The sequence below is a fragment of the Schistocerca nitens genome, chromosome 4 (genome assembly GCF_023898315.1).
Source record: "Schistocerca nitens isolate TAMUIC-IGC-003100 chromosome 4, iqSchNite1.1, whole genome shotgun sequence".
NCBI lineage: Eukaryota > Metazoa > Arthropoda > Insecta > Orthoptera > Acrididae > Schistocerca > Schistocerca nitens.
The window spans coordinates 424,996,657-425,023,507 of record NC_064617.1 but is presented as its reverse complement, the minus strand read 5'-3'; the positions used below and the strand labels follow the sequence as shown (position 1 = coordinate 425,023,507).

Sequence of the window (26,851 nt, the reverse complement as noted above, 5' to 3'; positions counted from 1 at the left end):
TCTTGATACATTTATCTAAATGTTACTCAATTTTAGCTTATTATCCAGCTGCACACATCAAAGGTCTTTTGTTAACTACTTGGTATTGATTTTACAATAAATGAAGATTTATTTCTATTTTGTACAATAATATTCCAATGGACTATTTTCTTATTTTAATTTTCTGTGGTCATCATTTGTGATTGGTTGTATTCACGCATTTACATTAACTGTATTTCGGATTTTATAGATGTTTATAAATGTTTTCCCTCTGAATTGAAAGGACTCAGAAATCAGAGCAACAGTTTAATTTATTGAAATAAATGGTTGTAGTTCTGTCATAAGTTGCATTAAGAAGTATCTTTTTAATTTCTTGATGGTGACTAGTTTCGGAAATCTATGTCCATTTTCATCAGGTTTTGCCTATATTGTCACTTATGATGCGTATGGTCTGAAGATGGACATAGGTTTCTGAAACTAGTCACCATCAAGAAATAAAAAAGATACTTCTTAATGCAACTTATGTCAGATCTACAACCAGTTACTTCAGTTATAAAACAAATTGTGGACCTATTTTTCACTTGCAACATGCTGCAAGTTTGTAAAATAAGTTTAATTTTTGTTGACAACTTGTTATTCGGGATTAAATACCATTACTGTAGCAGCATTTCTCACTACGAGTTCCTTTACTCGTAGCTTCAAAAACAGTGTTGTTTGTGTGTGTGTGTGTGTGTGTGTGTGTGTGTGTGTGTGTGTGTGTGTGTGAGGGGGGGGGCTGCATGTGCTTGTGAGAGAGTTCATATAAATGTATGTGGTTAACGCTACTATACAATATGAAATGGAATGAATTGATGAGGACAGTTATAAGGAAGGTCAATGGATCTGTCAGCAAATTTCTTGGAAAAATGAGTGCATATTTTGAGAAAACTGCCTGCTAGACACTAGTGTGGCCTATATGAGAGTCCTGCTGCATTGTCTGGGGTCCTTATCAAGCAGAATTGAGATGTTGAAGAAATTTGATCACTCTAGAATCATAATGGATTAGTTTACTCTATAAAATAGTAAAACATTGATGGTTAGTAAACTTAAGTGTGAATTTTTTGGAAGGAGATCAATGTTGGTGTTGCAAAATCCAGTTGAGTAACAAGTCTTGAATTCAATTAAGACATCAATGGGAGGAAAAAACTTAAGACTGTCTTGCTGCAGCAACATTGCGGGTGTGAAACAAAAACTAAGTTGTGCAAATACGGAAAGATGAACTGAACACTCTTTTCTTTAATGCAAATGCATGATATTTGTCAGCTATGTGAGGAAACAACAGAAAACTTAAAATATGATAGCCAGAGGGAATTTCACCTGCACTCTTTCTGCAAATGACCCTAGCCCTATAAAAACTGAACCACCTCACTTGAGTTCTGAACTGGACATAGATAGTAAATGGAGATTGTTATAATGATACAAACAGATAAAAATGATTGTAACTCTTGTCATTTAGTCCAAGCTCCTGGTATATGCCACAGAAATTATGTATTTGGTAGTGTCTTTCTGATAAAATTAAGACATTGTGCAAATGTTCTTTTTTGGGCCCAGCAAAAAATTAATTTATGAGAGTTACACATTAATTTTCTGTTTGAGGCCATTTCTCATAATATTTTAGCATAAAATTTATTTGTCTGTTGTTTTTGCTATGTAAGTATGGAATCATCTGAATCAGTAAATTTGTTTCTGAGAACTGAAAACTTTTTTCCATGTTCTTCTGGTGCAGTGTAATATCCCATAGTTTTTTGGCCTGTTATGAGCACATCATAAGACCCTGAAGCCTGTGATATGAAAAAACTTGGGAAAACCACTTCAAATTTCTATCTCATCTTAATAGCTTGTACAAATACCTATAATAATGGAAAAAATGGGCGTATTTCAGTTTTAAATCAATTACTATGATATTACATCTGCGTCCAACATTCGAGAGGAATATTATGTTTATTCCCACGTTTATAGCTGAAGTGAAAATTCGGTTTTCTGCACAATATTTTGAATTGGTGTGCTTTTGTTTTTCTGTGTCATTATTTCATAGAATGCAAATTCCTTAGCTCTAGTGGAAGAGATGATGAGTGAGATCTTAATACAGTGAGTACCAGATCCCAAGTATTGTTGTATAAGCATTTGGGATTGCATAACAAACAAGTCTATAAAGAAGCAGCATATCATACAACCTTATAAATAAGGATGGAGGTTTCAATTTAAGGAAGCCAAAACATACCATCAATCAATCATTCTAAGAAAACCATAAAAATCTCATACATTCCAATTACTAAAGGGCTCAGAAACACAAATAAGTACAGCAGGATATTATGAAACCCACCAGGCTTTTTATTTCTCTTCCAGAAAGATTGGAACAAATACTTAAGTCAAGGTCATGTACTTAATAGATGTAGTCTTTAGCTGCAGAATTTAGGTTATGAAGTTCACAAGAAAACAATTTTTGACATTTCAGTGTCACAACTGATTCAGTGCAATCAATTTATTAGCCCTTGCTTATCTATTACAATTGCCAACAACATTATGTATTTAATTTATAAATGTGAATATATAAAAGTATTCCTAAATTATAAGACACTGTGGCACAATGTTCTGTTAAATATGCAGACTTTGTCTTATGAAAACTTCCAGCTTACAACCAAAATATACTTTAATACTGACAGTACTCAACCATTTATTTGTGATTTCTGGCAATTCAAATCACTATAAAATTATGAAACAGAATTGCTACCATTACTTACTACCAGGTGGCAAAATTTCAGTACTGGTGATAACACACACAAAAGTGGATACACTAGCCTAGCTTATGGAGCTAGTACTTCCACCTTGGCATTGTATGGGGTGAGTCCTCATCCTGCATTCTGGGTGACCAACCCATCCTTTTGACTTACTCAAGAGAATTTTAGCCTATCCTGTGCAAGCTTCTTCCTCTCTGCGTAACTACTGCAACCTACATCCATTTGAATCTGCTTACTGTATTCAAACTTTGGTCGCCCTCTACATCTTTTATCCCCCCCTCCCACTTCCACTTCCTTCTATTACCAGACAGACAATTGTTTGATGCCTCAGGATGTGTCCTGTCAACTGAGCCCTTATTTCAGTCAAATGGTGCCAAAATCCCCCCTCCCCCCCTCCAAATTCGATGTAGTAGCTCCTCATTTATTATTTGATCTATCGATTTAATCTTCAGCATTCTTCTATAGTACCACATTTCAAAAGCTTTTATTCTCTTCTTGTCTGTTTCATTTCTGTACAAGGGTACACTCCACACAAATATCTTTAGAAAATACTAGTGTGTTTCCCCCATATAGACCCTCCATATAAAACTTCCAGTTTTTCAGATTTCCCATCTTTGCATAGTAATGGCTTGCCATCTGAGCTCTTGATATTCATACAGGTACTTCTATTTTCTCCAAAGGTCTCGATAATTTTTCTATCGGCTGCATCTAACCTTCCCATAGGTACATGTTCTTCTACAGCCTCACATTTGTCTTCTAGCCATTTCTGCTTAGTCCCTTTGCACTATCTGCCAGTCTCAATTTTTTAGGGTTTTGTATTCTCTTTTGCCTGTTTTGTTGGCTGAATTTTTATATTTTCTATTTTCATCAATTAAATTCAATTTCCCCTTGATATCCAGGGACTTCTAGTAGGCCTTGCCTTTTTATCTATGTGATTCTTTGCTGTTTTCACTACGTCACTCACAAAGCAACCCATTTGTCTTCTATAGTGTTCCTTCACCCTGATTCAGTCAAATGTTGCCTAATGAATGCTCTGAAACTCTCTACAACCTCTGGTTCCTTCAAATTTATATGGATCCCATCTCCATAACTGCCTGCATTTTTGCAATTTCTTCACTTGTAATCTACAGCTCATAATCAATAAATTGGGGCCAGAGTCTTCATCTGTCCCTCGAAATGCCTTATAGTTTAAAATCTGGTTTAGAAAATTCTGTTTTACCATTATATAATCAATCTGTAACACTCCAGTTTCCCCAGATCTCTTCCATGTATACTACCTTCTTTCATGATTCTTAAACCAAATATTAACAATAATTTAATTATGCCCTGTACAAAATTCTGCCAGGTGGGTTCCTGTTTCATTCCTTATCCTCTTATTTTTTTTCTTCTCTTCCTTTCGCTACTACCAAATTCTAGTCTCCTACCACAATTAACTTTTGTCTCCCTTAACTATCAGAATAAATTCATTTACTGGATCATATATTTTTTTCAATCTCTTCGCCATCAGCGAGTCTGGTTGGCATATTAACTTGCGAACTTTTAACATTGCAACATGTCAGCAATCGGGAATAATTTAATGATTACAAAGAATCCGTTGCAAATTGAAACGAGAGGATGACCTAGGTTTCGGTGCAGATAACCACGCCTTCTTCGGAACACACTAAAACTACAAATTGCCTAAAGAGGCAGTTGGACCATGCCTCTTTAGGCAGTTTTTATTTTTAGTGTGTTCCAAAGAAGGCGTGGTTATCTGTGCCGAAACCTAGGTCAACCTCCGGTTTCAATTTGCAATTGAGGCAGATTCTTTATAATCATTATATTAACTTGTACTGCTGTGGTGGGTGTTGGCTTCATGTATATCTTGGCTATGATAATGTGTTCACTCTGCTGTTCATAGAAGTCTACCAGCATTCTTGTTTTCTTATTCATTACTAGTTCTACTCCTGAACCACAAAATTTACCTTTTTAAATTTCCTAACCTATCTACCTGATTAAGGGATCTAGTATTTCATACTCAGACCCATGGACTGCCAGTTTTGTTATTCCTGATGACATCATTCTTAGTAGTCCCCAATCAGAGATCCAAATTAGGGCCTATTTTACTTCTGGAATATTTTACAAAAGAGGATGCCATCATTATTATGCCATACAGAAGACTTGCATCCCCTTGGGGCAAAAATAAAAATCTTCTGTAGTTTCTCCTTGCATACAGCCACTTGCAGTGCCAGTGCACCAGAAAAAAGCCATGTTGGCTAATGTTACAAAATCATATCAGTAAATGATCCAAATTGCTGCCCCTGCAATTACTGAAAAGTTTGCATCCTTTCTCCAGGAACCACTGGCTAGTTTGTTTTCTCCCATTGTACTTGCACCTGCAGTACAGCAATCTATGTCACTGAGGCATGTAAGCCACTTCGTCTTGGCACGGTCCCTGGTTCATGGTCCACGGTTCTACAACAGTATATACTTTTACATGCACATTATAAACCATGTGTTCTTTTTTATATCAGCAGTACTGAAATTTCATATCCTGAATGTAAGTATTGGCCAGAAATCCTGTCTCACGATTTTATAATTTTCCTGTGTGCATGTCCCTTTTGATTCAATACACGGGCATTCTTCCTATTGTAAAACTACCCACACTACTCCACAAAGCTGTGAGAATTGAAGCAGTACCTCAAAATAAAAATGGAAATCAAAGTACTAAATGAGGAAATGTCACACAGAGAGCAATTTTGTCATTAATTTTGTATTACAAATATATTTGTGTTAATTGTGTATTGAGATCTTGTCTCTAGTGACACGGTGATACACACCAAGATAATTCATTTAAACAACAGGAAATTGAAGTATGCCACCATGAAAGACTCCAAGGAGGTAACTGATATGTAATTAGTAAAACAGAAAGGCATACATATACATCCCAGCATAAAACTGTTGTTCAAATTATGATAAAAGCAGCATCATTAAATTAAGTTCTGGCACCTGCAAAGATCACTATAAACAGAAGGCTTCCTGCATGTCTACCCATTCTAATGACTGTTCTACACTTTCCTACAGAACAGCCCTTTGTATTTAGCCAAAGCTTCTTTTCATTTATTTTACGGTTATCGTTATTGAGTAATCTGTATTTGGTGAAAATTCACATTATAATATTCATGAAATCATTAACGTGATGTTAAAGCATGCTTCCAAAAGCAATGCAGTCTTGTTGTAACATGTTCTGTTCACTAGCTAGCTATCATTTTTTGTACATTTGTAATTTATATTTTAACTCATCTTTCTGTGATCACTTCTGACAATAAACAGTTTTCACTCAGTGTAGTACATTATTTATTTAGTAGTCCCTTCCCACACTCCTGAAATAAAAATAAAACTCTTAAGTTTTGTCTTAGATTCAAATCATTGTGAAAATAAAAATAACAGAAAAGTAATGAGATGGCAACTTTCTGCTGAAATGAACTGAGTACACAAAATTTCTCTGAAATTTTCATGGCCCCGAGTGTGTTCTGTACATTAGACACTTTTGGACAAGGCATTAATCCATAAATCACAGTGTGGGAAAAAAGTATTAGAGTAGCAAACACAAAGATATCTGAACTTTTGGCAGCTAAAAAGCTAGCTTCTTTTTAATCATAAACTAACTATATTTGGGAAATAGTTACACACAGTTAACCAATTGTTTATTAATGCACTTAAATCACAAAATAATGCACACTGTAAGGCAATTATGTTGTTCCATTTTGTAATCTCAGGGTGTTCAAATGCACTTCATCCACAAAATATTTTTTATGAAACTGATACTTCTTTTGTCCCTAATATCGTCTTCTCTTATTTGCTTAACACATTGACTGTTGCATTCATAGCGATGGATGTTCCACTGCCAGGCCAGGCCACGGCATCAGTCACAAGGCTCTACTGTGGCCTTGTGCCAATCAGTGTGTTAATTGCTATTTTATTTATTCTTTGGTGAAAAAAAAATCTGAATTCAGGAATTTTATCTTTGGTGAACAATAAGACATCAGCTTCATTTTAAGTGCCAGAAGAAAATATAGGGGTAACTGAGAACTGATTTTTTTAATTTGTAACTTGACTTCCCTAAGATTTGAAAAATGAAGTAAATTCTTATGGTGTATGTGTATTGTTATTTTGTTGATACTTTATTATAACATTTGGTAATTCAAACAAAGTTTTATTATTCTGATTTCAAGGTTTGTTTATAGCCCAGTAGAGAGAGCTCTGAAAAAGGGGTTGGGTTGCAAAGGGTGGAGTAATTTTGATTTTCAGGTATGTTTCATATATTACCCATCTCGGGAAAAATCCAAGTTTTAGACCACCTCCCCTTAATGTGTGTTACTTGTCATCTTGAAAAATCCACTAAGAAAAGTCACTTATTTCATTTTTTCCTCAGTAACTCCCTTCCAGTGCAGTTTAGGCAAAAATATGCTATTATCCATTTCAAAGAGCATGAAACTTCTTGCAAGTTTTGTATATAACATGTTTGAAAATTTGGAACAGCTACTGAGGCACAAGGCTATGGAAACCTGCAAAAATGTCAAGAAATTGCAGAAAGTTAGATATGTCGGATGTTTTGCCTTAACTTTATTATTGCAGTTTTGTGCATATAACCAGTGTTGTAGAGTATTTAATTTTCATCAAGATTCATACAAAATATTTGTAATTACTCCCTTATACATGCTGAGAAACATTGTATGAACAATTTTGGTTGGCTGGTTGATTGATTGATTGGTGGAGGGGACCAAATATCGATGTCACTATTTCCATTGGATTAGAGAAGGATGGGAAAGGAAGTTGGCCATGACCTTTCAAAGGAACCATACCATCATTTGCCTGAAGCGATTTAGGAAAATCATGGGAAACCTAAATCAGGATGGCTGGATGCTGCTTTGAACGACTGTCTCTTGGATGCGAGTCCAGTGTGCTAACTGCTGTGCCACCTCGTTATGTAAAAATGTGTGGAAGTGGACACGAAACTGAAAATACCATTCTCACTCAAAAACAGTATTCCCAAATGTAATGTCATCTTTAAACCATTATGTATGTAATCTCTACGTGTAGTAGGGAACACACTTGCAAAGGGACAAAGTCCACATTTCACTCTGCCTTCATGCCCTTACCAAGTGACACAGAAATGGCAAACACCAAAGTTGATGTTGTAGATGGTGGCTATTTCCTACACAAGAGTTTACTGGGATCAGAGTGAATTTTTTCTGCTATTTTTAAAAGATGTGACCTAAGTACAGTGACATCATGGTCAAAATTCTGTGGTAGTCTTTGATGGGTACTCCACACAAGAAAATAAATGGAGCATGAAAAACACCAAAGGAGCTTGTTGTTCCAGGTTACAATCTTGTGCAGAAGTTCACTTTGATAGTACCATGTTTCCACAGATGCCAAAGGATAAATTGTGATTGGAAAAAAAAGTGTCGCTACATCTCATTGCTTCAGAACGAATTTCATTGAGCACAAGTGGACACCAAGCAGGCAATAGAAGATACAGATCCGTTAATTGTGAGAAATTCCATTTAATTGTCCCCTGAACATGATTCTGTTATTAGTGGGGAAGACACTGAGCTTGTGATTTTGGTGATGGCTTTAATGCAAAACAATGTATTCTTTTGCAAACCTGGAATGGGTAACATAAGATACACTGTGTTCCAAACATCCTTCAAATACAAATATATTGTGGAGAGCATTATTTCTCCATGCAATAAGTGGTTGAAATAGCACCTCTGCTCTGTTTGGACAGTGGAAAACTAAATTTTGTGCCACACCTGACAATGATGCTTTCCATGATAAAAAGTCCTGATTTCCAAAGAGTAAAAGAGAAGATTGTGGAAGCAACTGAAAATTTCATAGTGGCACTTCATGGACCCATCTCCAAAACTTCTATAGATTAGTTGTATATCTTTGCTTTCCTAAAGCTGCTACAAACACCAAATTCAATTTGGCACACCTACCTCCAAAAAAGGACCAGTTCAACATCATGCACACACAAGCTCTAAACTGGATGGGGTATGAAAAAGACACCCTCAAGTGAGTCTGGAAGGAGGATACAACATACACACACACATGGAAGCCTACCCTCTATAAAAGATACCAACCATTTCCCACCGACTCTCCACAGTTCTTGTTCCTTTACCACATTGTGCCCTGCTCATCACTCTTGATGCCACCTCCCTTTACACCAGTATCCCTAATGCCCATGGCCTAGCCGCTATTGAACACCACCTTTCCCAACAGCCTACATATTGCAAACCTACAACCTCCTTCCTGGTCACCATGGCCAACTACAACCTCACCCACAATTACTTCCCCTTTGAAGGAATCACCTACAAACAAATCTGGGAGTATGGCAATGGGCAACAGCATGGTGGCACCATCCTATACCAACCTGTTAGTGAGCCACCTAGAGGAATCCTTTCTAACCGCCCAGAATCCCAAACTCCCACCTGTTTAAGATTCATTGATGACATATTCGTGATCTGGACTGAGGGTGAAGACACCCAATCCACATTCCTCCAGAACCTCAACACCTTCTCCCCCACTCCACCTGGTCCTCCTCAATCCAACAAGCCACCTCCCTTGATGCTGACCTCTACCTCTAAGATAGCTACATCACTACCTCTGTGCATATCAAACCTACCAACCACCAGCAATACCTTCACTGCAAAGCTGCCGCCCATTCCATACAAAAAAATCCCTTCCATGCAGCCTACCCCCCCATGGCTGTTGTATCTGTAGTGATGAGTATCCATCTCGAAATATACCAGGGGTCTCACCGAGGCCTTCACAGACCATAATTACACTCCTAACCTTGTACAGGAATAGATGATATCCTATGCCTTATCTTTCCAGTCACCCATCACCTCCCAAAGTCCCACCTTCTGGCCGCAGAGCAGCATCTCCCCCCCCCCCCCCCTTGTGACTCAGTACTGCCAAGGACTGGAGCAACTGAATCACATTCTCTGCCAGGGTTTTGACTCTCTCCTCATGCCCTGAAATGAGGAATGTCCAACCCACTATCCTCCACATTCCTCCCACAGTGGTACTTTGCCACCTGCTAAGCCTACACAATATCCTCATCAGGCCCTACACAACCACTGCTCCCAACCCCTTGCTTCATGGTTCATAGCCCTATAATAAGACATAGATGTATGACCTGTCCCATACATTCTCCCACCACCACCTACTCCAATTCGGCCGAAAGCATCACCTATCCCATCAATGTCAGGGCTACCTGTGAAACTAGTCGTGTGATCTATACACTAAGCTGCAACCACTGTGCTTCATTCTACATGGGCATGACAACCAATAAGCTGTCTGTCTGCATAAATGGTCACTGACAAACTGTGGCCAACAAACAGCTAGACAGTTGCTGAACAACAAACAGCTAGAACAGCTGCTGGGCAACAAACAGCTAGACCAGTTGCTGAGCAACAAACAGCTAGACCAGTTGCTGAGCACACTGCCCAACACATTTGTCATTTTAATGACTGCTTCACAGCCTGTGCCATCTGGATCCTTCCTACCCACACCAGCTTTTCTGAATTGTGCATGTGGGAACTATCCCTGCAATATATCCTATATTCCCATAACCCTCCTGACCTCAACCTTCAATAGTCATTGTCCTTCACCCACCTGTTCCCTTCCCCATTCCCAAGCCACAGCCTACTGTTCCAGAAGCACACCCACAGTCTTTTTACTTCCTTCCTTTTCCACCCCCCACCATCTAACCTCCTGACTTCACCTAACAGCCCTACCCTCTCTCCATCTCAACCCTGTATGCTCCCACGGAGAGCACTTTACTGTACCCCACCTATACCATGCTCTACCTCCCCCTCCCCACCCCAGCTATCCCCACCACCCATATTGCGCAGTTACTTAGTCTGGTCCCAGCAGCCAGAGACTGTGGTCACAGGTGCGTAAGGGCTGCGTTTGCGTGAATGTGTGTGTGTTATATTGCATTTTTCGGAAGAAGGCCTTCTGGCTGAAAACTTATGCATTTAGTAGCCTTAAGAATCATTACAACTGTACTTAAGATACGTTTATTATGTCACAATTGTAGATTAACACCTCTCCTGTGGAGAGGGCAGCTATTCACTCCTTTATGAATGATGACGTATTGGTAGTAGTTTTACCAGCTGATAAGGGGAATGCCACAGTTATTTGAACGTGGTATAATTAGGTCCTTAAGATGGATTCACTACTCAATGAGCTGGCTTACAAAAGATTATGTAATAACCCCACAGCAAGGATTAAATACAAGACTCTTTCACTTTTAAAAACTGAGTGCCCATTTTTGGAGGATTTGTGCAAGAAACTTCATTGTGGTGCTTATGTTCCACCACGATTGCAGGGCCTATCAAAGACTCAGTATGAAGGATTGCCCTTAAGCCCTCTTGTAAGTCATTTGGATGTGCCCACTTACAACCTAGTGAAGTACTCAATACCTGTTCTTTGCCCATTTATTGCCAAGTGCAAGCATCATATTTATAATTATGTGGATTTTATTCAATAGCTGAAATCTTTGAGTTTGTATCATTTGGATAGTTCTAGAGTTTGATTAGCAAGAAACCGGATGAAAAGTTGTTAAGCTTTGTTGTTATGTGCTGACATCCAATTATTCATTTAATAATACTTTTTAACGGACTGATGGAGAGGGTACGCCCATAGTTGTCGATTTATTCATGGAGGACTTTTGAGGATAAGGAACTGAGGACTTCAGCTTTGTAACCAAGATGTTTCAGGAGATTCATCAACAACATATATTTTGCCTGGCACCATGCTCACAAGCAGTTTTTGGACTACTTCAGCTTTGCTCATCCCACAATTAAATTAACGCGGCGGCTGAAAAAGTTTGCAAGCTTCCAGTTTTGGATGTAATGGTTTACATAAAACATTATGGTAATCTGGAACATATTGTTCACCATAAACGACACACCCACTATACCAATCTAATGACATCCATAGTACTCTTGGTACACAAGAGCATACACTATTTCCAATATCGATAGTCTAAATCAAGAACTTGCATACTTGGTGTCTTATGTTTAAGGAAAATGAATACTCCAAGAGGCAAATTTGTTGATAATAGATTCTGGACAATCTCCATAGATGAATGAAGAGCAGCATGGATCTGTGGCCTTTATTCCTTACACTGGGAGCTTATCCCTAACAACTGGAAGAATTTTAAGGAGATTCGACATTAAGTTTGTGTTCTGTGCACCTGCCAAGATTAGGATACTACTCATCTCTGCTAAGAATGATTTGGGACTTAGGAAACCTGTCAATGTGGGAAGGCCAGTCTATTTGCACAGTCCAAAAATGGTGAGTGAAACCATTGCCATCACACAAGGCCCCATCAGCCTGAAAACATTGTTCAAATGAAGGACTCATGATGAAATTTGATGAGACTCTGATAGGTGGCTGTATGTCTGCTTTTTGTAACTGTTTATAAGGAGGCAACTGAAATTTGGTTTGGCAGACAACTAGATTAATGGAGACAAGCACTTTTCTCTTAGTACGTCATGAAACAATACACAATCTCATAATATCTAAACTTTCTTTGGTGTGGCCGGCCTGTGTGGCTGAGGACAGTCTTCAGGTGTACTACATAACGGCACCAGTTTTCCATTACAAGTGGTGCCAAAAGCCCCATCGTGGGAGCAGCACCTGTGATGGGCAGAGCATGTGCCACATACAACAGGGGGGCCTTGTAGGATGATTGTTGTCAGCCTTGGCATCAGTTTTCTGTGAGTCTCAGCAGCAGCCATGCCCTTTACACAGATACCATCCCACCATTTTCCTTAAGTGATTATGGGAAACCATGGAAAACCCAAACCTGGATGGTCAGGCAGGAATTGGAACCATTGTCCTCCAAAATGTTAGTCCAGTGTGCTGACCACTGCACCACCTCTTTTAGTTTTGTAAAAGGGAACACACTGGCTTTCTTGACCCACTGTCTGCCTGTCTAGGGGTGACTAACAATCACCCAATCAAGGCAGTCTGTGACATGAGACCACATTCAGTTCAAGAAGCCATAGTGAACAACTGTCCAAATTAGATGATGAATGAATTTGTCATGCAGAAGTAATATTTTGTGAAGTTAATAGTTATTATTTTTATGGATTTCTCTTGAAGGCACAGTGGCACCCCCTTCCTCATATCTTACAGAGCCCAAATTTCACCCTACACATTTTTGCATGGAACAGAACCAAACTGGAGGGTAGCCCAAGCATAATCATTAAATTTTGTAAAAGAGGCTTGAGTGTGGCTTCAGCTGCTAAGGGCTGCAGTCATGTGTGCGTGAGTTGCGTTTGCACGCGTGTGTGGTTGTGTGTGTGTATGGAGGGTGGGTGGGGGGTGGGGGGGGGAGGCTATTTTCGACAAAGGCCTTGATGGCTGAAAGCTTATAATGGGATAGTCTTTTTTGTTGTGCCTATCTGCAGGTCAGCATCTCTGCAGTATGGAGAGTAGCAACTTCCCTTTTCATAATATTGTTACATTCCATCCTGGATTTTCCATTGTTTGATAAGAAATAAACTGTGAAGCATAACTTTTTCAAAGGTTTACTGAAGCTCCTGTTTCTACCCAACTTTTGAGGTGTGCAATGTTCCTGCATACACCTCTTCAAAAGCCTGTTGTACCTAAGCTGCAAATTGTCACAACTGAATAAAATCTCCTGTATTGGCAGTCAATGGTACTCTAGTAGCTAGAACTCATCTCTATTTCACTACTGACATCTACCAGAATGTTTTCAATCCAATGCTGAACCACCCTGAAACACTAACAGCTTCAACTAGCCATCTAGATTAGTCTTTCTTATTGATACAAATCTCTGGTGTACTACTGTGTTTCAGATGTTCTCTTTAAGACAGTCATTCATATAACACAAATGATTAAAATGGCTCTTTAATGTTGTGTATTTCACCATCATATCTAATGCCATGTAATATGCTCTACGCAACAGAACTGCCACTGCTGGCCAGCAAAATTGTTTCATAACATCATTTGATGAAATGCAAATATATTAATCCACAAAATAGATCATAAAAACAATGTTTTCCCAGTTGTAAATTAGATAATATATATACATGTTTCACCAACCTCCGCTCCACCCCCCCTCTCCCCCCAATGATGAATTAAAGAGGCATATGTGACACAGTGCGTATCTGCAGGAACAGACCACATGTGTAGCACAAGGGATTTTGGGATAAGTAGTTGTATTGAACATCGTTCTGTTGAGTGGCCGGCTATTCTGCAGCAATGCATTCACTGACACTAGTCCCTCAAATCTGCTCTTTTTCAATTTAAGTTGCAATGTAATCCACAGAAAAAATCTAAATTACACTAATATGTTGCACTCATTTTATTTTGTGCTCTTCACAATTGTACAGTTTCAGCTGTGTAACCATTTTCAACTGCCTGCATCTTGAAGACTCAAGGTTATTTCCACAAGCATGTATGTACCACATGGAAATAAGCTTGAGTCATCATCAGGGCACAGACACTTGAAAATGGCTACACAGCAGAAATGAAAAATACAAAATGCAAGGACATTAAATCCCAAATAACGACAGCCAGTGAGGCAGTATTACTCAGAAAAAATGCTGTTTTTATGTCCAAAGTGTTATTCCTCCAGCCTCCTACTATTTCAAAGGCCATTAAATTCTTTGGTTTCTCCACATGCCAAAAATTTTGTCTTGCTGTTGACGCGGTTTCAGGTAAACAATGTACTAATACACTACCAATGATTTACAACAAAAGATAGCAGTGTATCATAACAAGTATTTATTAACACCACTGTTGCCATATATATGTACAAAACAAATAAATCTTGTAAAATAAAAATATCAATTTCTGTATTTATAGCAACAAAGAAGGCTATACACAGGTATTATGCAAGTGGCATCTATAACCAACTCAATAATAGACTTCTGAATTTGACTACGTATTTCATCTCTGTGCCCCCAGTTTCTTCTTAGGTTCCTCTGTACTCCTGGAATTGCTGTCTGACGATTCTTTTCCTTCATCATCAGTGCGCGGCTTCCTCTGATTCTGCTTTGACACTTCACTAGTGTGACTGACTGGATTTTTTCCCTCCAACGCCATTCGAATCAGCAGCAAAATACGATGAGGCTCCAGAGTATATTCTTTTTTCCCTGGAGAAAAGAAGATCACTTATCAGAACTTAGAGAGCAATGGCTTATACATGAAATTAATGAAAATCAATGCAATGTAACAAAACCTGTCATTACGCATTGCATCACATAATTATAGAACTGGAACAAAGTTAAACTATCACAACAGTTCTGGAAGAAAAGCCTGTACTATATTTTTCAAAATTATTTCTGAAAATCACCTTCACTCCAATCAAAACTGTATCGGATTCCATTGTCTACTTCCTTTGTTAACCAACCAACAGCTCCAATCCATCACCCACTGCCGGGCTTCCCATACCAAACACTTCCTTTATCACCACTCAAACATTCCCATCACATTACCGTCTGAATTCTACTTGTCACTACTGACATGATTTCCTTGCATACCAACATCTCCTACGTCCACTGCCTTGCCACTGTTGAACATTACTTTTCTCAATGTCCTACTGATCCAAACCTACTGTCTCATCTCATACAGAGGAAACCTTCCCAGTAACTCAATCCTAAATCTCTTGACGGTTCAGATTTATTGATGATACTTTCATGATATGGATTCAGGGCCAAGATATTTATCGTCATTCCTTCACAATCTCAAAACCTCCCCTCATATCTGCTTCACATGGTCCTCTTGAACCCAATACATCACCTTCCCGAGTATCAACACAGCCCATATTTTTATGAATGTCATCCATTAAATGTCTATCTGGAAGGATACCAATCTTCCCAAAAGACATGTGCATAGGTGATTATGTACAGTGCCAATGTATGGTGCACTTATCTTCACTTTTGAATGATTTCCTCCAGTCCGTCTCCTCTAGCTGCATGTAACTTAATGGTCTAGTAACAGAACCTTGTACAAGATTGCCTTACTTGCTTGTATGAATAAAATTTTGATTTCACTCACAAGCTATTGCTGACATGATATCTGGAGTCAAATTACAGAAGGTTGATAAACACTGAAAATACTTTACCCACAGGTTAAAAGAAATAAGAGAACAAAAAAGAAACTTTCAATAAACAAGTGAAGCCATATAGAGGTTTCTTCTTTCATCTAACAAAGTTGTATACATATATCTAAAAACAAAGATGATGTGACTTACCGAACGAAAGCGCTGGCAGGTCGATAGACACACAAACAAACACAAACACACACACAAAATTCAAGCTTTCGCAACAAACTGTTGCCTCATCAGGAAAGAGGGAAGGAGAGGGAAAGACGAAAGGATGTGGGTTTTAAGGGAGAGGGTAAGGAGTCATTCCAATCCCGGGAGCGGAAAGACTTAACTTAGGGGGAAAAAAGGATGGGTATACACTCGCGCACACACACACATATCCATCCACACATATACAGACACAAGCAGACATCTCACAAGCAGACATATTTAAAGACAAAGAGTTTGGGCAGAGATGTCAGTCGAGGCGAAAGTGAAGAGGCAAAGATGATGTTGAATGACAGGTGAGGTGTGAGTGGCGGCAACTTGAAATTAGCGGAGATTGAGGCCTGGTGGGTAACGGGAAGAGAGGATATATTGAAGAGCAAGTTCCCATCTCCGGAGTTCGGATAGGTTGGTGTTGGTGGGAAGTATCCAGATAACCCGGACGGTGTAACACTGTGCCAAGATGTGCTGGCCGTGCACCAAGGCATGTTTAGCCACAGGGTGATCCTCATTACCAACAAACACTGTCTGCCTGTGTCCATTCATGCGAATGGACAGTTTGTTGCTGGTCATTCCCACATAGAATGCATCACAGTGTAGGCAGGTCAGTAGGTAAATCACGTGGGTGCTTTCACATGTGGCTCTGCCTTTGATCGTGTACACCTTCCGGGTTACAGGACTGGAGCAGGTGGTGGTGGGAGGGTGCATGGGACAGGTTTTACACCGGGGGCGGTTACAAGGATAGGAGCCAGAGGGTAGGGAAGGTGGTTTGGGGATTTCATAGGGATGAACTAACAGGTTACGAAGGTTAGGTGGACGGCGGAAAGACACTCTTGGTGGAGTGGGGAGGATTTCATGAAGGATGGACCTCATTTCAGGGCAGGATTTGAGGAAGTCGTATCCCTGCTGGAGAGCCACATTCAGAGTCTGGTCCAGTCCCGGAAAGTATCCTGTCACAAGTGGGGCACTTTTCTGGTTCTTCTGTGGGGGATTCTGGGTTCGAGGGGATGAGGAAGTGGCTCTGGTTATTTGTTTCTGCACCAGGTCGGGAGGGTAGTTGCGAGATGCGAAAGCTGTTGTCAGGTTGTTGGTGTAATGGTTCAGGGATTCCGGACTGGAGCAGATTCGTTTGCCACGAAGACCTAGGCTGCAGGGAAGGGACCGTTTGATGTGGAATGGGTGGCAGCTGTCATAATGGAGGTACTGTTGCTTGTTGGTGGGTTTGATGTGGACGGACGTGTGAAGCCGGCCATTGGGCAGGTGGAGGTCAACGTCAAGGAAAGTGGCATGGGATTTGGAGTAGGACCAGGTGAATCTGATGGAACCAAAGGAGCAGTGTAGCAAAAAGCAACAAACCTCACAGTACATCGGAAGCCCTTATTTCATCAGTTGCTCTGGAAATAGTACCTATTATGATAAGTGAGCCAGTTGTAAAGCTACAATAAAGTGTACCTTTGTCAGAGAACGCCACTGATTTTCATAAACTGGATACAAATGGCAGCGTTAATGATCAATTAACTGACAAACCCAAAGGTAAAGCATGAGGGTGTTTTTGATCCATCATTGCAACGACAGATCAAAAATCATCATGAATTATAAAGCAACTACGGACACAATGCCCACAAAAAAAAAAAAAAAAAAAAAAAAAAAAAAAAAAAAAAAAAAAAAAAAAAATCAGAGGGAAAGGTGTTGTCACTGTTCAGTTGGATGGAGCTACAGACAACTACAATGATGCACATCTAATTTGTTACGTGCAGTTTATAAATGACAAATTTCATAAAGATTTTCTTTTCTGTACAAAAATAACTGTTAGAGCAAAAGCGACGTATCTCTTTGTAATACTACACTCTTTTAAAGAAGGAACATCATCAATTAGGAAAATTGTAGGCTTGTGTACAGATGAAGGTTGCAGTACAGTTGGCCGCTGCACTGGACTGCTAGCTCTGATGGCTCCTCATGCTATTTGGACACACGTTTTACTCACTGAGAAGCAGTGGCATTATAAAGCATGAGCCTGTGCTTCATTAGGTTCATTCAATCAGTTATTGAAGTGATAAATTCCATTGAAAGCCTGTCACTTAAGTCAAGGTGTTTTCAACAATGTGTGTATAATTCATTACAGTAACTCTCAATGGCTTTCCCTGAGAATATCTTGACACAGGAAAGGGTGTATGAACTCAGGAATGAAGTCGTAGACAGTGACTGTTCTGAAGCTGGAGAATCTTTGTCATATCCAGAATGAGATTTTCACTCTGCAGCGGAGTGTGCGCTGATATGAAACTTCCTGGCAGATTAAAACTGTGTGCCAGACCGAGACTCGAACTCGGGACTTTTGCCTTTCGTGGGCAAGTGCTCTACCAAGTGAGCTACCCAAGCACGACTCACGCCCCGTCCTCACAGCTTTATTTCTGCCAGTACCTCACTCTGGCAAAGTTCACGGGTGTAGGAGTCAGACAATTGGCGGAGGCCTTCTGCCAGGTAGTCACTGTGATTCATAACAACAGTGGTGGAACCTTTGTCTGCAAGTAGGATGATTAGTTCATGATTTGTTTTGAGGCTGTGTATAGCTGTTCTTTCTTCTACTGGAAGGTTGGTGGCCTGGAGAAGGAAGGTGAGGCTAAGTTGAAGGTAAGGAATTTCTGGAAGGTGATCAGCGGGTGGTTAGGTGGGAGGGGGTGAGTATCACGGTTGGACGGTGGCACGAATTGGAAGAGGCAAGGTTCAATGTTGGAGTTAGGGTGGTTTTGGTTGGAAGGGTTGGTAGCAGAGATGTGCTTCCATTGCAGCGATCAGGAGAAGGAAAGCAGGTGTTTGACAAGTCCAGCATGGTTAAATTTGGGTGTAGGGCTACAGGTGAGGCCTTTGGATGGGATTGAACTTCTGTGGAGCTGAGGGTTTTGGTGGAAAGGGCAACACTGTTACAGGAATGTTTTGGATCTAGATTTGGTGGACGGTTGGTAGGGAGTTTCGGGGGATGTGGCAAGTTGAAAAGGTCAACTAGGCAGGGTTTAGCTGCTATGAGGGGGGCACGAGGAGAAACATTATGGGTACTATAGGGGTTGGAGAGTGGTTCCCCGAGATGGCAGTGCATGTCATCAGGTTGGATAATTTGTGGAGGTGGTGTCTCGAATGCTCCTCCAGCTGCTAGAGAGCAAGGGATTCAATTTCAGAGATGTGATGTATGAAGTACAGATTGCAGAGTAGTGGTATCTTGTGGAGGAAGCAGAGGTGGTTCTAGGATGCCTGTGTCATAGAGAAGTGTTTTTGCAGTACCAGGTTTATGAGAACCAGCAACTGGTGGGATCTGAAAAGGTGTAGGTCACTGTGAAAGGAGGGGTGGGATCCAGAGAAAGCAATTTTTACAGTTAGGCCGTTTGGGGTGGGGGGGGATGCCATGGTTTGGGCAGCATTTGAGAAACAGGATGTGGGACTGGGTTTTAGACAGGAAAGATACTTTTCTGAATTGGTGCAGAAAAATGGAGGAAGGGACCATAGTGGCAGGAAAAATGCACACGAAATGGGAATGATGCAGAAATGGGCAAAATGAGTGTTGATAATTGTGAGAGGAACTGTATAAGCAAAAAGGCGTGTAAATATGCCTAAAAAATATGTAGACACGCAGAACCAGGCACAGATATGTAAAAATACGCACAGATATGTAAAAATACATATAAATATGTAAAAATATATGAAACCACATAAAACCAAGCACAAATACGTTAGAAATGTACAGAAACATGGTGAAAAAATGATGGAATATGGTAGTGTATGTGTGTTTGTTGTGATAAGCGAAAAGAGAGGGAGAGGGGAACGGTTAGATCCAGGATCGAAAGTTCATGTGCCACGGGCAGGTGGGGAAAACAAAAACAAAGTAAGTCAGGATGAGAGATGAAGTGGGATCAATAGGAACAGGAATAAATGCAGTTAACTATCTGAGGAAAGAATCTGGGGAATTATATGCTGCATCAACAATCTGCACGTTCACAAAGTTGTGTTGTGCGCGGACTGTCATTGATACAGTGTGCGTAGGAGGTAGATGCAGTTTGGAAAGCAGTGAATAAACACAGGAAAGAAGAGAAAGCACGAACACTGAGAAGAGTAATGCTATAGAGAAGAGTAACAAAGGAAAACATCACAGGGTTATAAGATGGAAGAAAGACGTTCAGCAAAAATCAAACAATGAAAACTCCACGTAAGACTATCAACACTATAGGAGAAGACAGATTGCTACTTATCGCAAAGAAGACACATAAAATTGCAGACAGGCACAATTAAAAGGCACTCACGTACAGCTTTCGGCCACGACCCTCGTCTCTCTCTCTCTCTCTCTCTCTCTCTCTCTCTCTCTCACACACACACACACACACACACACACACACACACACACACACACACCACTGCCAATTCCAGCACCTCAGGCCGAAATGCAACATCACGTGGGATGCAAGCAGCAATCTAGACAGGGAGGGGGATGGGGAGGGGGTGGGGGTGGGGAAGGGTTAGTAGTGTACGGGTGGGGAGAGAGATGAATGTTGGTGGAATGTACAGGGACTACACTGTCAACAGGCGCAGCGTCAGGTGGTTGTGGAGCTGGGAGGTGCAGAGGAAAAAGGAACATAAAAAGGAGAGGAGCAGGTAAAGACAGACAGATGCATTGGCAGATGGTTGCAAATAAACGGGGTGGGAGACGAGAATGGGGGGGGGGGGGGATGATAGGACAGAGGGGGTGGAAACTGTTGGGTGGAGAGTGTGGGTATTGTGTGTTACCATAGGTTGAGGCCAGGATGATTACGGGAGTGGAGAATGTGTTGTAAGGATACTCCCTCTGCGCAGTTCAGAAACGTTGGTGGTGGAGGGAAGAATTAAGATGGCTCGAGTAGTGAAGCAGCCATTGAAATCAACTGTGTTTTGTTCAGCTGCATGTTCCGCCACAGGGTGGTGTTGAGAACAATTTGGCATTGGGCATTCATCCTGGTGGGCAGCTGATTGGTACTCATACCAAAATAAAAAGCTGTGCAATGATTGCACCAGAACTGGTATATGACATGGCTGCTTTCACAGGTGGCCTGGCCCCTGATGGAGTAGGATAAAGCTGTGACAGGACTGTAATAGGAAGTGCTGGGTGGGTGGATTGGGCAGGTTTTGTGCCTTGGTCTTCCACAGGGATATGATCCTTGTGGCATGGTGTTGGGGTTGGGATTGGGAGTGGCATAGGGATGGACCAGGATGTTGTGGAAGTTGGGTGGGCAGTGGAACACCGCTTTAGTGGGAAGTATCTCAGGTAGGAAGTCCCTCATTTCAGGGCATGATGGTAGGTATCAGAGCCCTGGTGAAGGATTTGGTTCAGCTCTTCCAGTCCGTTGTGGAACTGGGTGTCAACGAGGACATTCCTTTGTGGCTGGTTTTGGGGGTGGTGGGAGGATTGGGGTTGTTAGGGGAAATGGCATGCGAGATCTGTTTGCATGCTAGGTCTGGGGGATAGTGCCCGTCTGTGAAGGCCTTGGTGAGGCCCTCAGCACACTGAGCAAGGAAGTGTTTGTCAATGCAGATACACTGTCCCTGGGTAACCAGGCTACATGGGAGAGACTTTTTGGTGTGAAAGGGATGACAGCTGTCAAAATGCAGGTACTGTTGGTAGCTGGTGTGTTTAATGTGGACAGAGGTGCGGATGGAACCAACAGAGAGCAGGATGTCAACATCTAGGAAAGTGGCATGCTGGGTTGAGAAGGACCACGTCAAGAAGATGGGAGAGAAGATGTTGAGGTTGTGAAGGAATGAAGATACGGTGTCTTGGCCCTGGGTACAGATCATGAAGATATTATCAATGAACCTGAACCAGACTAGGGGTTTGGTGTTTCAGGAGGCTAGGATGGTCTCCTCTATATGGCCCATGAAAAGGTTGACATAGAAGGGCGCCATGCAGGTGCCCATGGCTGTGCTGAGGATATGTTTACATACCTTTCCTTCATACGAGTAGATGATGTTGATAAAGATATGCATCATGTTTAACCTGCTCTTCAAACAGTTTTTGAAGACAATGACTCATTTATGGGATAAACTGAAATCTATGTTTGTGGATAATTTCAATGAAATCAGTTCAAAAATGGCTCTGAGCACTATGGGACTTAACATCTGTGGTCATAAGTCCCCTAGAACTTAGAACTACTTAAACCTAACTAACCTAAGGACATCACACACATCCATGCCCGAGGCAGGATTCGAACATGCGACCGTAGCGGTCGCGCGGTTCCGGACTGAGCGCCTAGAACCGCTAGACCACCGTGGCCAGCAATGAAATCAGTGGTTACTTTCTAAAGTACTTTCCAGAAGAAGCTGATCAGCACAACTGGACCACAAAGAACCTTTCAATACAGAACTTCCACTGACAAACAAGAGTAATTACTGATATTTCTTCAGACACCTCACTGAAATTGAACTTTGTTTCCTTCTCACTGCTTGAGTTTTGGAGCATGGTGAAGCATGAGTATCCGCACACAGGGAACAAGCCCCTACAAGTTTTGAGATCTTTTGCAACGTCCTACTTACATGATGTATGTATTTCAGCATTGGCAGCCAGCAACATAAAATATAGATTACGAAGGAATATCGAGAAACAGTCGTAATTTCCAATTTTGTGCAGGGATTTGAAGAACTCATGATGGAGAAGCAAGCTCATCCTTTGCATTGATTTTGTTGCAAGAATAAGATGCAATAACACTGAATGTTGATTAAAATGTTATGTCAACAGTTAATAGAGAAATAACTACTACTATTCTTTTTTCCTCTTCAGAGCTTAAGTTTAGCCCACACTTCATATCAGATTCATATGCGAGAGGAGCTGTGGGTTATGTTGCGGTCAAGGAAGTCTGGGTCCTGAAAGTTTGAAATCTCTCCCCTTCAGCTTCTGATCATTACCTATATTACCCTCTAATTCCACAAAGGCTCTCTCATTACGATGTGGAAGAATGAATTATTCTGTCTCAGTGCTTGTAATGATATGAATTTATTCTATGCTTTTATTAAGTTTATACAGTGTTGACCTGAATACTTAATAAACAGTAATAAGAAAACCCCACTTAGCAGTAGCCCTGAGGATGTGCAGAAGCCATGTTACCCATTATATGCATTCTTACCAAGGTGCTAGTCCCACACCATTGTAGAAGAGATTCTGTAAAGCTTAGAAGAAAGGAGGAGAAGTTTGTGGCAAGTACATCGAATAAATCCAGGGTTGAGTTAAGAGTCTGACACGGATTTACACTGTGAGATGGAATCTGCACAGCATATACACCATAAAAGAGTACTAGTATTCCCTGGCAGACAATGATGAAGTTGGTTGGGGTGTTTTGTACTTATCAGTTTGCTGCAGATGTCGTATCCTTTTTGTCATGCATGCCTTTTGAAATTGTCTGCTCTAACATTTTAATTAGCACCTATTCTTGTTATTAATATTACTGCTGCTGCTGCTGCTATTAGACAAATAGTAGTAGTAGTAGTAGTAGTAGTAGTAGTAGTCAGGTATCTCACAGATGGCAGGAGCTCCATGTTTGAATCATCAGACACAGATTTGCGGACAGAAATATTCCATCCACCTTCGATGTTACCTTTTCTGCCATATATATGGCCACTTTGTTTACTAACCAAAATAATACACATACTCTGACAAAGAAACTCCATGTAATGACAATGGAGGAATGTGTTTCATACTGAGTAGTGTGCATGCCTGCACTCCAATGCAGGATGATCAGTGAAAGCTTTGCCATTTATGCCTTTTCTTACTTGCCTGACTGCTACTCAGTGTCCTGTACATGTGATTGCTGGTTATCTGTCACTGTGTATAAACCTAAATAATCTATACACATGTCACTTCAGAAAGATACAAGTACAATATGATGACAAATAGATGACATAAGTAAATTACGTGCTGGGACTCTCATGTTACTCTTGGTCAAGTAAATAAAGAGCAAAAGCTACAATAACTGGACAAACAAAGGATACAAAAATTAAAAAAGAATTATAACAAATGTCCCTACCAGTATATTGTTGTTGCAATGTCTCATAAATTACTGTTAAATTTCTTTATACTAACAAAGCAAATTCGTTATAAATTATTTATTTTGGTTCTTTTCTTACAGTTGTTTGGTAACTCACCTTACACTACTATGAAGGATGAAACATTCACATTTGTGATGAAATTAAAAGACAAGAGTCTTGCCCTCTAGACATAAAATGGCTTAATGAACCACTGAGTTATTCAAAGAGCAGACTGCTTGTGTCTTCCATCACTACGTTTTCAAACAAAAGCAAGGGTTAAAGGGTCAAATTAACGGATTACTTCATAAGGATTCAGTTAAAAAGAAATTTTTATATATTCGTTATGGAGCAAGTGATCAATTATTTACGGCTTTTATTTCATTTAGAGTGTTCTAATGTCATTCATGCACTGATAACACCTGTGGCCCTTGCAAGCTAAAATGTTTCATGTGAAGGACAGATGAGACAAGGAGAAATAACTGACGTAACTAGAAAAATATAATTTTTTGGTGGTCATTGATCAACAATGATATGGTTCAAGTTTCACAAAGATGATTTAAGGTTCTCTATGTACTAACAATTCTTTCCCTCAATGCTTTCTACCCATCAGCTCAGCTATGTTTACAACTGTGAAGTTAATAAAGGTAATACAAATAGAATCTCAGTTTTTACTTCACTGTGGAGAGGGGAGTCTTTCAATTGCCAATAAAAATAAACTGGACAAGACATATACAAATTTCTTTACTGTCATCAGCATCATCATCATTATTGTCCACAACAAAATTCAAATGTGTGAGACGCTGTGCATCATAAATTTTTTTAGCATTCTTTCGAATAAACATACTGCAAAGCCAGTTGTTCAGTATGACAGACGTGGGACACGGTTAATAGGTGCTTTATAGAAACATTTTAGAAAACCTGAAAAAATAGCAATATTTAACTTACATGTTGTACACCGGAACATTTGTGCTATCCAAAAATGGCTCTTTTAATCTTTCCAAGGAGGCCAGATTCATCTTCTTTCAATTGAGTTTTTTCTGAGCCTGCCATAGCATCTTTTTTCTTTGACCCTGCACAGACAAAAACCATGTTGTCAACAAAGTCTATCTGAGACATCATGCTGAAGATACAAATTTTCATCAGAATAATGGAAACAATGGCACTTTGGAAGATAGTATCTTGAATCAAGTGTTTGCATTGACCAAATATGGGCTTTGACTCATTTGTTGTTGTAGTGAAGAACACTAGTCTGCATATTATTAAGCACTGTGCTACTGTGAATGGCTAGACATAGACCAGGCAGAAAATGCTGCTGCAAATAAGAGAAATGCCTGAACACAAACAAAGACAAACTGTGTATTCACAGCACTGGGAGCAGCAGTATCTAATGTGAAAACAGTGAGTGCTAGTCAGCTGATAACATAATGTCTGGAATTTCCACAGACTGACAGCCTAAGCAACGGAAGTGAAATGCAATCAGCAACTCTATAATATATTTCCATAAAATATGCTGCACAGACTTAACAATCAGTGCACAGATTTGACAACCAGAACTGGATGACAATTTCCAACTCGCAGATTATCAAACACAAACATGATGTTCAGATGATGCAACATGGCCAAATAATGGTTACAAAAAATAAATGAGTTATGCCTTGATTTATTTCAAACAGAAGGTGAGGTAGACATCCAAAAAGATTATCAGTTAAAATATCCACTTCCTATCACCCAACAAAGTGACTCAGTGAAGGTATGCAATGCAATATGTTATGACCACTGGTGAAGAAGTAGATTATTCATGTTACCATCAGTTAGTGGCATAACTAATCAATTCTGAAGTCAATTTACATCTGCCAGAAACTATGTTCCTGTGACTGACTTTGGAAATGGCTGGGCAAAGAAAAAACTCAACTGAAACAACTGAAGGAGAATGGCCATAATACATAATATTAATAACTTGCAGTTCAGGTCCCAAATTACATTCTTGCAAGCAGAATGAAAGTGTAACCATAATGTGTACAAAGTTACAGCTACCAAAACTTCAATAATAATGAGAATTATCTCTTCTCATAACTAAACAACTTAGTGTGTACTATCCAATTAATGATGTTCTACCACAATCTTCACATTGCAATAAAACCTTAAACAGGCAATGTCTGGTGACTAAGTACACATACAAACTAGTGAGGAAGTATATCTGACACAAATAAGCCTGCAAACAAACTGGCAAGTGCATGTGCTAATATAATCAAATACAGCTCAATAGCTAGACTTAAGAATGTTTTTACAAGTTTCTTTACGAGAAGGAAGGAACACATGGGTTATAAGAAGTGTCAATATGAAGTATAAATATAATTATGGGTCTTTAAATATGCCTGCTTGTGAGATGTCTGCTTGTGTCTGTATATGTGTGGATGGATGTGTGTGTGTGTGTGTGTGTGTGTGTGTGTGTGTGTGTGTGTGTGTGCGCGCGCGAGTGTATACCTGTCCTTTTTTCCCCGTAAGGTAAGTCTTTCCGCTCCCGGGATTGGAATGACTCCTTACCCTCTCCCTTAAAACCCACATCCTTTCGTCTTTCCCTCTCCTTCCCTCTTTCCTGACGAGACAACAGTTTGTTGCGAAAGCTTGAATTTTGTGTGTGTGTGTGTGCGTTTGTTTGTGTGTCTATCGACCTGCCAGCGCTTTCGTTCGGTAAGTCACATCATCTTTGTTTTTAGATATA

The 26,851-nt window shown here is 40.1% G+C and overlaps 1 protein-coding gene across 2 annotated transcripts in view; it reads right to left on the bottom strand.

Moving 5' to 3' along the window:
* Window positions 1-14,555: 14,555 nt before the first annotated feature.
* Window positions 14,556-26,851, bottom strand: part of LOC126252002 (protein tumorous imaginal discs, mitochondrial-like) — a 124,049-nt gene continuing 111,753 nt past the window's right edge. The window contains exons 8-9 of one of the 2 annotated variants that reach the window (XM_049952785.1): window positions 25,075-25,199; window positions 14,803-14,941 (exon numbers count right to left, since the gene is read on the bottom strand). In XM_049952785.1, coding sequence (XP_049808742.1) covers window positions 25,099-25,199 — 101 coding nt within the window. In that variant the 3' untranslated portion in view covers window positions 14,803-14,941; window positions 25,075-25,098. Of the gene's footprint in view, window positions 14,942-25,074; window positions 25,200-26,851 lie in introns of both variants that reach the window. The other variant, XM_049952784.1, reaches the window with a different exon arrangement.